General features: G+C 44.7%; 1 protein-coding gene across 1 annotated transcript in view; it reads left to right on the top strand.

Annotated features, from left to right (window-relative positions):
• Positions 1-6,437: 6,437 nt before the first annotated feature.
• The window catches only part of CNKSR3 (CNKSR family member 3), a 64,862-nt gene continuing 59,406 nt past the window's right edge, over positions 6,438-11,893 (top strand). The window contains exon 1 of the mRNA XM_087774160.1: positions 6,438-6,593. Within this exon, the coding sequence (XP_087630286.1) occupies positions 6,542-6,593 (52 nt within the window). The 5' untranslated portion in view covers positions 6,438-6,541. The remainder of the gene's footprint in view (positions 6,594-11,893) is intronic.

The raw sequence follows: 11,893 nt of genomic DNA, 5'->3' as shown, positions 1-11,893 counted from the left end.
CTAAATTTAAAGCACTTCAGGATCAGAGTCTTTCTTAGTCTTGCATGAGCTGGCTGTGACAGAGCAAGGCTTTGAACCTCTTTCTTTTGAAATTGAGTTGGGCTGTCTTAACCACAAGACCACAGGTATTTTGTAAGACTGCTCATTAATGTTTGCAGCATGTTTTAAGATCTGAAGATTTGAGAATGCTATAGAAGATACTACAACAGTAGCTTGCTTTCCAGCTTTCTAGAGAAACTTGCTAAAGTTAATGGGGTCTTTGATTCCTGATTAGGTTGATTTATTTGGCTGCAGTAACCAGTTGTGATAATGCTGCTAATTCTACTTAAAACATTTAAATACATGACAACTAGTGCAAAAAAAAAAAAAATCAAACCTTCTCCTCAGACTTTAGGTATTATTTTTAAAGACAAGCAAATAGTCAAATCATTTGTTTATTTCCTATTACTCTTTTCCCATTCCAAAAATTAACTTCTATTTGCAAGTAAAGCTCTAGCAGGTAGACTTAATGAACCTTTCTTACTTTTCAGAGTCTGCAGATAAATTTAGGCTATTAAGAAAGATGGCTGAATTAAAATACTTGCCTATCTAACATCCTTTAAAAACAAGAAGCAAGAGGAAGACTGCAAAAGAGAGCAAGAAATTCTGTCTTCTTTTTAAGGCTACATAGCTTTTAAAAAAGCCTGTTTCTAGCTCACCATTCGACTGCTGCATGTGCACAGAGACCCAGATTCAGCCTGGCTTTAAATCCCTTTGGCTGTTGTTTCCTGATGTCTGAAGACTGAAGTGAAAAGGGGAGGAAGAGTTAAGAGTCATCTAGGCAGAACATAGGCTTCTTGAATCAGAGTCTTTAAATACAATATACAAAGCACTATCAGCATGCTCCGTGCAGGAATAGCTCTGGTTTTCCATCAGAAAATTCGTATCTCTTAGACCTTATTTTGAGCAAGTTTCCAGACAAATGTGCGCCAGGGTGGGCTGGCACCACCTCTAATATACAAGAGATGGTCTTCCCTGCTTTGGCCCACACGTGCCGCTTCAGGAGGAGGAGGAGGAGGAGGTTTCCACCATCTGCATGTGCATATATACACACATGTATTTACATGTAGACATATACACCTACAGCAGCAGGCAGTGGCAACTTTCACCTAACTAGGAACTTTGTGTAGGTTGTTTTAAACCTGAATGGAAGAAAACAGGGGCAATCCAAGTACAGGATCCAATACAGCTCTATACTTAGGAAATAAGTAGTGCAGGAACCTTGTAATGGGAAAAAAAAATCTACAGGAAGTCTGATAGAGACATTGATATATGTAGGTCTTCCTAACTTAACTTTGATTACTGATAAACTGGCCATAACCATAACCCTCTTTATACAATACGTGTTGTACTATGGCCAACAGTAGATACACGTAAAATTAAAGGAATTTAGCAAAATCATTAGAACCATTCCCCATCTGTCTCTTCATCTAACTACTACTTTCTTACTCCTTTGTACTTAGAAACATTTCAGGGCTTAGAAATCTTCCCATTAACTGAAGTTTGCAATTTATTTTTATTTCTGTAGGTATTTCAGTTATTTAGGAATGAAAGAATATACTGGATAAAGAAAAGTCTCACCAATGTGAGATTATAAACCTTTGAGCGGTGAGGAGATGGAAATACAGAGATTAAATGATTTGGTCCAGGTCACCAAGAGAACTGGTGCAAACACTGGGGCCAGAATTCATAACTTTCTGATATTTCCTTTTCTTGGCAACTGGTATTTCCTTTAAAGCAAGACTTTTGTACGATCTGAACTGACTATTTTTGTTTTACTGAAAAGGTAATCGCTTTATCAACATCATTCTGAATTCAGGAGAGTATTACATCAAATGACAGTACATCTTGGTCAGTCCGTTCTCTCTAGGGCACAGGGAATGCATGGCCAGGACATTGTTTTTCCAAAGTGATCAAGGCAGGAAGACCCCCAGGCTATCCTCCTTACCCCATCCAGCTGAAAAAGACTCTCTTTGAATACATTGTATTCAAAAAAGGACTAGGCAGACCTATTTCTCTCAAAAGGCTCCACCAAGAACTCCCACACTGTCATGCATAGAAAAGATCCATCACTAACAATGCCAGTATCAAGGCGAGAAGTAGGATGTTAATTCTTGTGCAACAGCAGTTTCCCATTAGTGTGAATTTTTTTAATTACATGCTTATAGAACCAAACCCAGTTCTGAACTTGACTCACTCTGACTCAATTAATTTACCTGTTGCTATTTCCAAATGAACATCAAATACTCACTGACCTTACTGGCAAGCTCTAAATTCTAGTTAGGTAGGGTAAAATTCTCTCGCTATTGTACAAAAAGTTCTCCTGACTTCTGTGGACCATGTGTGTGAGTAAGGTAATGCTTGGAAAGTCATATGTAAATCCTAAGTATTTGTAGTGACAGTAGTAGTGATGGACAACCCTTCCACTCAAAGACACAAATTGCAATATGCTGACCCCTCTAAAAAATTTGAATCGGTAAGAAAAACAACTTTTTGTGGCCCTGAACAGAAAACACACTTTTTAAACTTGGTATGTGACCTTTGGCTAAACACTTGTTTATTCATCCCTCTAGAGATGAGTAACAGCCGTTACCTCTCTTTGAGAACGTGGCTTAAGACTGAAGCCTGCATCCCCGCAGGCAGGGAGCTCAGCAGCTGTGCAGAGCTGCTGCCGTCTGGGCAAATCTGCACCACCCGAAGGGACCTGCTGCGTAGCTCTGGTAGCTGATAGTAAGTCTGGTAACCAGCAGACTGCGATGCAGGGGCCAGGGGACACGAGCAGCTGCATGTACAGCCACGTGACGTAAAGTGATAACCCGGTCCAAACTCACTGAACTCTAAACTGTTCAATGAATTTTATTGTGTTCTCTCTGTACCAGCAGGTTTTTGTGCTAGACCACTGTCTGTCCCCCTGATGCCAGCTTAAAATTTGAGTACAATCCTTGTACACTTGGACTACTTTGTCAGAAATGCGATCCATCTACTTACCACGCATGACTCAGATCCAAGCTGGTGACCTGGGAGTGCACAGATTTGGTATTGAAAACTACGGCCTAAGATGCAGGGTCAATCAGACTGTGTTTAGATAAAATGGCAAGTCCAGTGTTAAGCCAGACTAGAGCCAACATAGCTGCTGAAATGATGCTAAGCCTTTCCAATGATTCAAATACACTTTTTTTTTTTTTTTTAAAGGCTAAGTTTTTCCCAGCAGACTTTCTGTTACAAAGAATCACCTGCCCTCCTTCTGCTGAGCAGCTGCCAGGATAGAAACCTGAAGGTGACAAACACTGTGTGGCTTCCTCTGCCAACTTGACGGGGGTGTGGCAGTGGGTTTATGAGTGGTTTGTAAGTCTTTGTTGCAGGGTGATAGCAGAGTGCACGGCGCTCCGTCCGTGACTGTGGAACCATGACCCTGGTCCACACTGAGCTGTGTTGCCAGACTGCTCATGCAAACTAATCCGATGTCCCTTTGTAAACCTGGTCTGCAAAGGGAAATAAAAAGAAAGAAAACAAAGCAAGCGGGGAATTAGCAAACAATTGGTCTGAATCTTCTTCTCAAATCACATCACTTTTATCACTGGAAAATTACAACAAATGAAAAAATGTGCACCTCTGGAGAGCTGGTAGTCTGGTCCTTGCCACAGCAATGAACTCCGCAGGGAAAGGGAACTCATTTCCTAATACTCCATACTGGCACAGAACTCATAAACTAACTCACAGAGCATCTGAAGACATGCAAAGGGGCAGTGTTATTTTTTGATTTGGCATTACTAGAAATCAGACAGAGTTGGGTTTTTTAATTTCTTTTGACAATGAGTATTTTTTGAACAAAAATACCTTATTCTACAAACAGAACTTCTAATTACATCATGCCAATTGACTACTAGTTAAACTCATCTCAAATAAAGACGAGATTGAGATGACGCAATCATGAGAAAAATCAACTCAAAAGAACAGTTGCAATCTGGGCTTGGAAAGAGTAGCAGAGGTAAGCAACTCAGCTATGAATCCCTTTGAGAAACTGGAGACGAGCTGCCTTCCCCTGTCAGCCCGATTTCATTTGTCCAGAGCAGGCTGTAAAGCAGCTGGTGTTGGGGGACATAATGTAATAAAAGAACAGAGAGTCACTGCAATATCGTCCTGCTAAAAAAAAAAAAAAAATAAAAAATTGTCATTTTGCGAATTACAAAGAATACTATCAATGAATAATGGATTTATCAGATTGGCAATTTGCTAGCAAGTGACCAGATCTGCATGCCTTACTCACAAAATACGGTGCTCAATTTATCCAAAGCAGACGCAGGGACTGGCCCAAGATGTGTGACAGAGAAGGATGACAGCAGATGAAGTCTCCAAACACCAACAGCGAGAGACATTTGCTTTCCTGCCTGCAACCTTGGGAAGCATCGGTGTAGTTAAGACAGAAGCACTGTTACGTTAACCCTTGTGAAACCATTAGCAGGGTGCATAGCAAGGCCCATCTGTTTACTCAGGCCTCTGCGAGGGGGGAGGGCTGCTGTTTTGTTGCTCTTTAACTGTGAATGACACATGATTCAAGGGGGAATCGAGAAACTTTTGGTTGTTGCACCAATATTAAAGCTGTGGTGAACTGCATTTTAATCTTTCAAATAGGCAGAGAGGTTAACTGACAGGCTTAATATTTCACAAACTAAAAAGCAAATACATAAATTACTATAATGAATTGACCTTATAATCAAGAACTAAAAATACACCTTCAACCACCATGTAACAAAAAGAATGAAAAAATAAGGTACACATGCAAAAAGACCATTTTTTTTTACTACTAGTTCCCGAAACTCAAACTTGTGAAGTGTTGCTTCTTGACGCGGTGGTAGGGGTCTGCAGCAGTGGCCGCTGTCGCCCGCCTGCAGGGAGGCAGCTGTTTGTGCTGCGGTGGGAAAGCTGGGCGCTGCACAGCTGGGCGCTGCGCAGCCACGCACAGAACTGACAGCCTCTGTCCCAAGGAGCCTACATTTCAAGTATGTGACTAGGGATAACAGATGGTGAGAGATGGGAGCCGATAGAAACAGTGGGATACTGGACAGCCTGAAATCCCAGCTGCTTACCTGCTCTCTAATATTGCCAAGTTAAAATTTCACAGTCTTATTGTCACAGCAGAGTTCACTCTGCTCTTTCTCACTGAGGAAGAGGAGCAGCGAGACCTTCGTGCATGTTACAAAAGGGCTTCGCGCTGGAATTTGTTGCTGAGCCAGATCCCCTAAGTGATGCATGCGATAAAAATACGCGGTTTCTCCACGTCTCCTTGCTGCTTTGCTAATGGAAAAGTGGCTGTAGGTTGAGTTACATGTTTGGTAGCAAGGAACGGTGGAGGTCAGTACGCTGGGCACACAGTTTCGGAGGTCAGTGCTTAAACCTCTGAGTAGAGGCTGAGACTCACTAGGGGCTCACATGGGCCTCAGGAGGCGGCCAGGACACAGCGACACGTTTCCTCCAAGGAAAGCGAGCCTGAGGCACACCGGGTGGCTACACGTAGCTCCCAAGCGAGAGCAGCAAAACAGAAGTAAACTATTATGGTGAAACGGCCTCCACACCCAAGGACTTTTTTAAGCGCAGGATTCAGAAATAAAAAAACCCAAATGGCAATATTGGGAAAAGCGCGGTTGAAGGCAGTCTGCACTTGCTGCTAAAATTGCCAAAGGGCTGTGACTCACACGGAGCCGCCACTGAAGCGGGGTGAAGAGCCCGGCCGCCGCTCCCGGGGCAGGATGCGGGCGGCTCCCAAATCGCCGGGCGGCTCCCAAATCCCTGCTTTTCTGCCTGCCAGGCTACCCCCGTGCAAACTGCGGCGCGGGGAAACGTCCCGTACCTCCGCCGCTCCTTCCCCTTCCTCACCGCGGCATCACCAGACACAGCCGCCTTGGCGTGCGCCTCCCCGCCCTTGTGTACGTGGAAATCTTGAGCCTACAAAGTTTGTTCGTTTAAAAACCAAAATCGTATTAAGCACCGAGTACAAATTAAGCAATGTTAATATGACAGTAGCGGTAATATGACTAATAGCAATTCCTGTTTCTAGTAATAATTACTGTTTCTGTTCACTTGCTCTCTGCCTAAATCTTCCAGGCTGGTCTTCACACCTAGGAGAGGTAAAACCGCACCGTGCTTTAAAGAAAAGTGAGATTTCTGTCACCGCATGGTCCCAAGAGCGGCGGCTTTCAGACATGTCGCCTTTGAGGGCTCTCGTAGCCTGGTCTCAGCTACCCTGCGAAGTCAAAGCTGGGCATAGGCACCAGGTCCCGCAGCGCTGCGGGGCGGAACGGGCCGTTAACGGCCGCGTCCGGCCCGGCCCGGCGGGGAACAGCACCTGGGGGCGGAGCGGCAGCGGGGCGGGCGGGCCCGCGGGAGGAGCCAGGCCGAGGAGGGGGAGGCCCGGAGCGGCGCTGCCGGGATGGGAGCCTGAGAGGGGACGAGTCCGCGTTCGGAGGAGCGCGGCTGCGGGTCTCCCCGGGGGACTGAGCCCGCCATGGAGCCGGTGACCAGGTGGAGCCCGAAACAAGTGGTGGACTGGACTAAGGGTAAGAGGGCGCCGGGTTTGCGCCGCGGGAGCTTTCTGGTGTCGGGCTCAGGGGCGACCCACCTCCCGGCGGGGTAGCGCTGGCCGCCGTGGCTTCCCTCCCCGAAGCCGGGCTCCCTGACGGGGGGCAGCGGGGCCACCGCCGGGCGCCTCTGCCAGCGCCGCGCCGCGGCGGTGCCAGCCCCGGCCCCGGCTCCGGCTCCGTGGCCGCCCCGCCGGCTGAGCCCCGGGACTCCCCCGGCCTGCGGCTTGGGGGTCGGCGGCTTACCGCTCCCTCCTGGCTTGTCTCCTTAGCTGTTAGTGCACTTGTGCGTACTTCGCGTTGTGGGGGTGTTTTTTGGACGTGGGGAACGGGGGAGGTGAGCTTTGCATCGGGCTGCGTGAGGGTGGCTGGCTGGCGGTACAGGTATTTGCAGCGGGGTCTCCCCAGCGCTCGGTCCCCTCCTGTGGTCGTGCTGGCCAGTCTGCTTGCATAGAGATAGTAACTGTTCTCCTTCAGGCAGAAATAGTAAGTTAACTTCCAGCTTTTCAAGCAAAAGCCGCTCACTGGTCGAAAAAAGTCAGGTTTGTAAGTTAAGCAAAAACTTTATAAGCTAGCTCAAGTGAGCAAGAACTCCTGATCCTGCTTAACGGTGAAGGGATTAAAACGCTGGGCTCCCGCTCGGGGAGTTGAATAGCGGCCCCTCCGTCCGTCCATCCCTCCCTCCCTCCCCCTCCGCTCCGGTGCCTGTGCTTGCTCCCCTGCCTCTCCCGCCTACCGAAACTTCCTGCTCCGCTCCGAGGTTTCTTGGCGCTGTTGGCGTAGCTGCGGGAAGCCGCAGCGGGACGGGTGCGTGAAGGAGGCGCCCCGGCAGCCTGTCCCGGCGCCCCGGCTCTCCGGTGGGAGGCGGAAGGTGGGGAGGAGGCGGGCGCTGGGCCGTGGGTGCGCCCACGAAGTGCCCCGCTCCTGCCGTGGGGCACCTCTGCAGCGTTGGGTGTCTTGGGATTGTTCTTCCAAGGCAGGTTGGACTCTGGGAGTGCTTTCTGAATGCCGATTGGGATATTGCTGTCGCGGTTCCCACTCTGCACGGAATAAATCCAAGGGGAAATAGCTATGAGTTAGGTGGGGGATTTAGGACTTATGAAATGTACGTCTGTTTTCTTGTAGGACTACGTTTCAGTGTGATCGTCTTTTATGACATAAAGTGTTTTCGCAGGCTTTGCTGGAGTTGAAGTTGATGTGAAATTAGGAATGCTTTCAGAGCTGAAAGCTTCCTTGGATTAGAAGCGGCATTTACTTATAGCAGCCATTACTCCTCTGTCTCGGGCCCATAACGCTGATTAGACTGCGTGCCTGTGGTCAGCACTTGGCAGTAGTTCGGTTCAAGACGGAGGCAAATTTGGAAAGCAGGCTCATGTTTTCGTACAGCGTGAGATGGATACTCCCAGCCCTCCTGAGCGTGAACATGTGCGTGAAGGGGCTGGTGCCAGTCAGGGTCCGTCCAAGCAGTCTTGGTGAGAAGAGGATTTCATACAAACGTACTGTGAAGTTATGCGTTAACGTATAAATAACTTCCACAGAAAGATTTTTTTTTTTTTTTTTTCCCTGATTGGTGTTGGTTTAAACAGGAGTGCATTGTTCCAATGAAATAAGCCTTTTGCATTGGCATGTGGAATATTTATATAGTGCTTTTCCTTCATTGTGTTTTTTCTCTTGGGTGCTGAAAGTTTGTTACCCTGCCAGATTAAAGAGTAAACCTGCTAATAATTTTAAAAGGCTTTATTATGCTTAAGCATGCTTGGCTTGCTTTCTTGCATAATTTATTTTACTCACAGGTTCCTTCAGCAGGTAACTCTTTAGCTGGACCCTCAATTAGTGTTATGCAGAATAATTGGAGGGCTGGCTGTAGTTGGGAGGTGGATCTTCTGACTAATGCAAACACGTGTCCTTTGAAATGCAAGGGAATAAATTAAAGACCGCTGGTGACTTTTGTTTCTGCTGTTGTTTTTCTAGGTGAGCTTTCGACCTCTTTCACGCACAGCGTCATTTTATGTCACTCCCTGCATGACAAGACTGTAATAAAGAAAGGAGATGTGGAAAATTTTTCTTTATGGTTACGCTTTCATCTCTGCACATTGAAATTGACACTTTAATAGCTAGCTAACAGCCTTATTAGCACAATGTTTTATAGTTCATTTTTAATCTGAAATGGTTGTTTACTGTGTAGTTCACAACCACTGGATTTTACATTTGACCAAAGACCAATATTCTGTACGTTACCTTATGAATATTGTATTTAATTCTCAAGGTTAGTTTTATAAAACAAGTGATTGGAGGGGAGCTTATGCCATTTGTTTTATTACACATGCCGTCTAGGTAGGGTGATACCATGATCTTCCCTGAGCTGGTCAGGCTCTGGGAGAAAGTATTTGGCTGGTGATGTCTGCTGCCTGTAGTTAGTGCTATGGTGCCATGGAGATGTATTTGAGAAGAATGATATAAATAAATGTGGTGGAAGATGCCAGCTCTCAGTGGGGAGATCGGTTTTGCAGATAATGATGCATGCTTATTGTACAACGATAAAAACATTCTGGAAAAATGTAGGGAGTAGTGGAAATAAGTGGTCTGACTTAGTCCATTTTAATGTTCAGTGTAGAACTGAGAATATTTCTTCAGGAACCTCTTTTTCCTTTTTTTTTTTTATGTCCTTCCAAATCTTTTTACAATCAAATACCTATAAATTGGGTTGATTTTTTTTTTTTTTTAATAACTTTCCAAGCCAAAAGAAGCATGGAAACTTCCCCCTGGTCCATGAAACAAAATCCCAAAAGCTAAGTCCAAAAGTAAGCTGTATGATCACTGCTGGACAGTTAGCTTATTTGGTCTTGGTGAACTTGCCCTTTTTTTTTTTTTTAAAGTGGCTTTTGAACTAACTTTTTTAACAAGTAACTCTTACCTTGAAGAGTTTTGTTCTGTGATTTTGAGCTGTTCACTCCTAGGTAAATACTGTAAATAGCATTTATCTAGAATTTTAAATAGAACCTATCAAGAATTAGGAAGCTAAACATGAATATTTTTGGATTTTTGTAGTCAGGTTTTAAATAAAAAGTGCTCTGCTTGTTATTGCCAAGAACAGCTGATACAAAATGCAGTTGCTTGTCTTCTTTTGCTAATTCAGACTAGAATGCTGCTATTTTTTGTGAACAAGGGTGTTTTTTCTGGCAAAGTGCACTGTACTGACAGTAGCAGGCTATGTAGCTAATAAGAGTTGGTCTAATTAAACCCAAGCTCCTGAGGAAGAGTTGAGCTTTTACTCACTAGCAATTTTCTGTGCAGGTGAAGCATGTCTCAAGCTTTGACCAAGGATGTGATAACTTCTTAGCTACAACATCAGTGTTTGAAAACTATCTGATATTTTTATAAGCACCTCCTTGATTTCTGTCTGGAAGAAGTGATGGTGTAGTTATAGGTTTCTCTTATGGCGTGACACAAATTAAAATAGTATTTAGGGTCCATATTCAGCAATGAAAAGGTACTACTTTGGCTAGAATGCTGTGTTGATTTGACTTGTGGCTGGGTTGACATGGAGTTTATGCTCTTTGAATGATACAGCCTGCACTGTTTTCCCGACTATACTGAGAAGATGTTTGGGTTTCTTTTCTTTTTTTTTTTTTCTTTTGGGGGGGTATAAACTAACATCTAGATGGTGTTGGAGTTGACCTGCGGTCTTGGTCCTGTGCAGGCTAAGATGCTTACGGGCTCAAAGTCCTCACCTGTATCTCACAGCATTCCCTCGTGTGCCTGCGAGACTGAATTCCCCCAGAGCTCCTCAAGAGGGATTCCTGGAGTTCTTCAGGTTATTGTAGGACAGGTGTATGACCATGGAAGTTGTAGCACATCTGCAGTACACTGTTGGTATTTGATTGTGGGCTTGCAGTTTTCTGGGCTATCCAGGGTCCAGAAACTGGCAAGACCCCATTTAGTTCCATAGGGCTATGCATATGGAGACATCTCCAGCACAAAAGTGGCATGATTTTACTGGTGTAGCAACAATTTGAAAGAAAGAGAGTAATCTGATCCTGTGGGGAAACTCTCTGGTCCCAGAAGCCTCTGGCTACTGAAAACCCCACAGCTAAGGTCATTCCTCCAAAGATGCGAGAGGAAGGAAAGCTGCGTATGGGATAGAGCCTCCTGTGTGAGAAATGTCACTGTCTTATTAGAGGACATTGCTGTACCTCCTTTTTGTTTGCCGTAGCCTGATCTGTCTCTTCCCCCTGCCCCCAGGCCTCACATAGTTCTGTGAGTTGTGACTTCAAGCCAAATGCTACACAGTAAAGACAGTTTGACACGCTTGTGGTTAGAAGCCTCTGTTGTTGTGAGGCTCCGTTACAATTTGGCCTTTGTCGCTGTAGCCGTAGCCTCAGCTAGCTGGGGATCATGCGTCTGCTTTGGTCTCTTCACTGCTCTCCAGGTTCAGTTGTTCCCTTCTTCAGTAGTTCATGGATATGATATCACTTACTCCTGTGCCTGTTATATCATGAAATAACTCTGATTTCCATTCCTGGTAAAGCTTTCAGGCAGCTATGTTTATTTATAGGTATGCCTGGGAGAAGAGGGAGAACTATGCTAATTTATTAATAGTTAGCAATTAATTGTGAAGGTCTGGTATTCTTTTTTTAGTGCTATCTTGCTTACCCAGGGAGATTTCAACAAGGTCAGCCATGTTAACTGTGCACTGGGAGCTGCAAACCATAGCTGGATTTTAGAAACAGTTATGGGTAATACATAGCACTGGAGTTATTTTTTAGCCTTCCTTTTCTTTTTAGGTACTCGCATGTGAATGCTGTTTTGTTCAAATTATTTGGGAAAAATCTAATGCAAAGAAGCCCCTGGTTATTTTTTAAGACAGAATATTTTGCTTTCAATGAAGAAGAGTAGAGAGCTGCCCATAACTGGGGCTGCAGAAGAACCTCTTTTCTTCTGTTTGCTTGGTTACTTAAAACATACTTGTATAGAGTATTTATTAAATAGATCAGAAAATGACATTGAATAATCACTCTTTGCAGATTTCAGCTGAAATTCTGAATATAGCTGGCCCATGTTTTACTAGTGAAAGGTGAATATACTAAATACATGTATTTATGTTTATTTGTGGGTTGAAACAAAGTAACAAGTTGCACAATGAGTTTGTACTACGGCAGTCTTAGAATTATTCATTCATTGTTGCTAAGATCAGTGAATGTGTATGAAAAAAAATCAAAGTTGGCCTCTGTGTTCATGTGTTTACATCATGTTTTCATGTTTTTTGCTGTGTTTCAGTT

The sequence above is a fragment of the Nipponia nippon genome, unplaced genomic scaffold (genome assembly GCF_047370975.1).
Source record: "Nipponia nippon isolate SJK-2023a ecotype South Korea unplaced genomic scaffold, ASM4737097v1 scaffold_4, whole genome shotgun sequence".
NCBI lineage: Eukaryota > Metazoa > Chordata > Aves > Pelecaniformes > Threskiornithidae > Nipponia > Nipponia nippon.
Note: the sequence above shows the minus strand (reverse complement) of the source record. Positions and strands in the feature narration are given on the sequence as shown.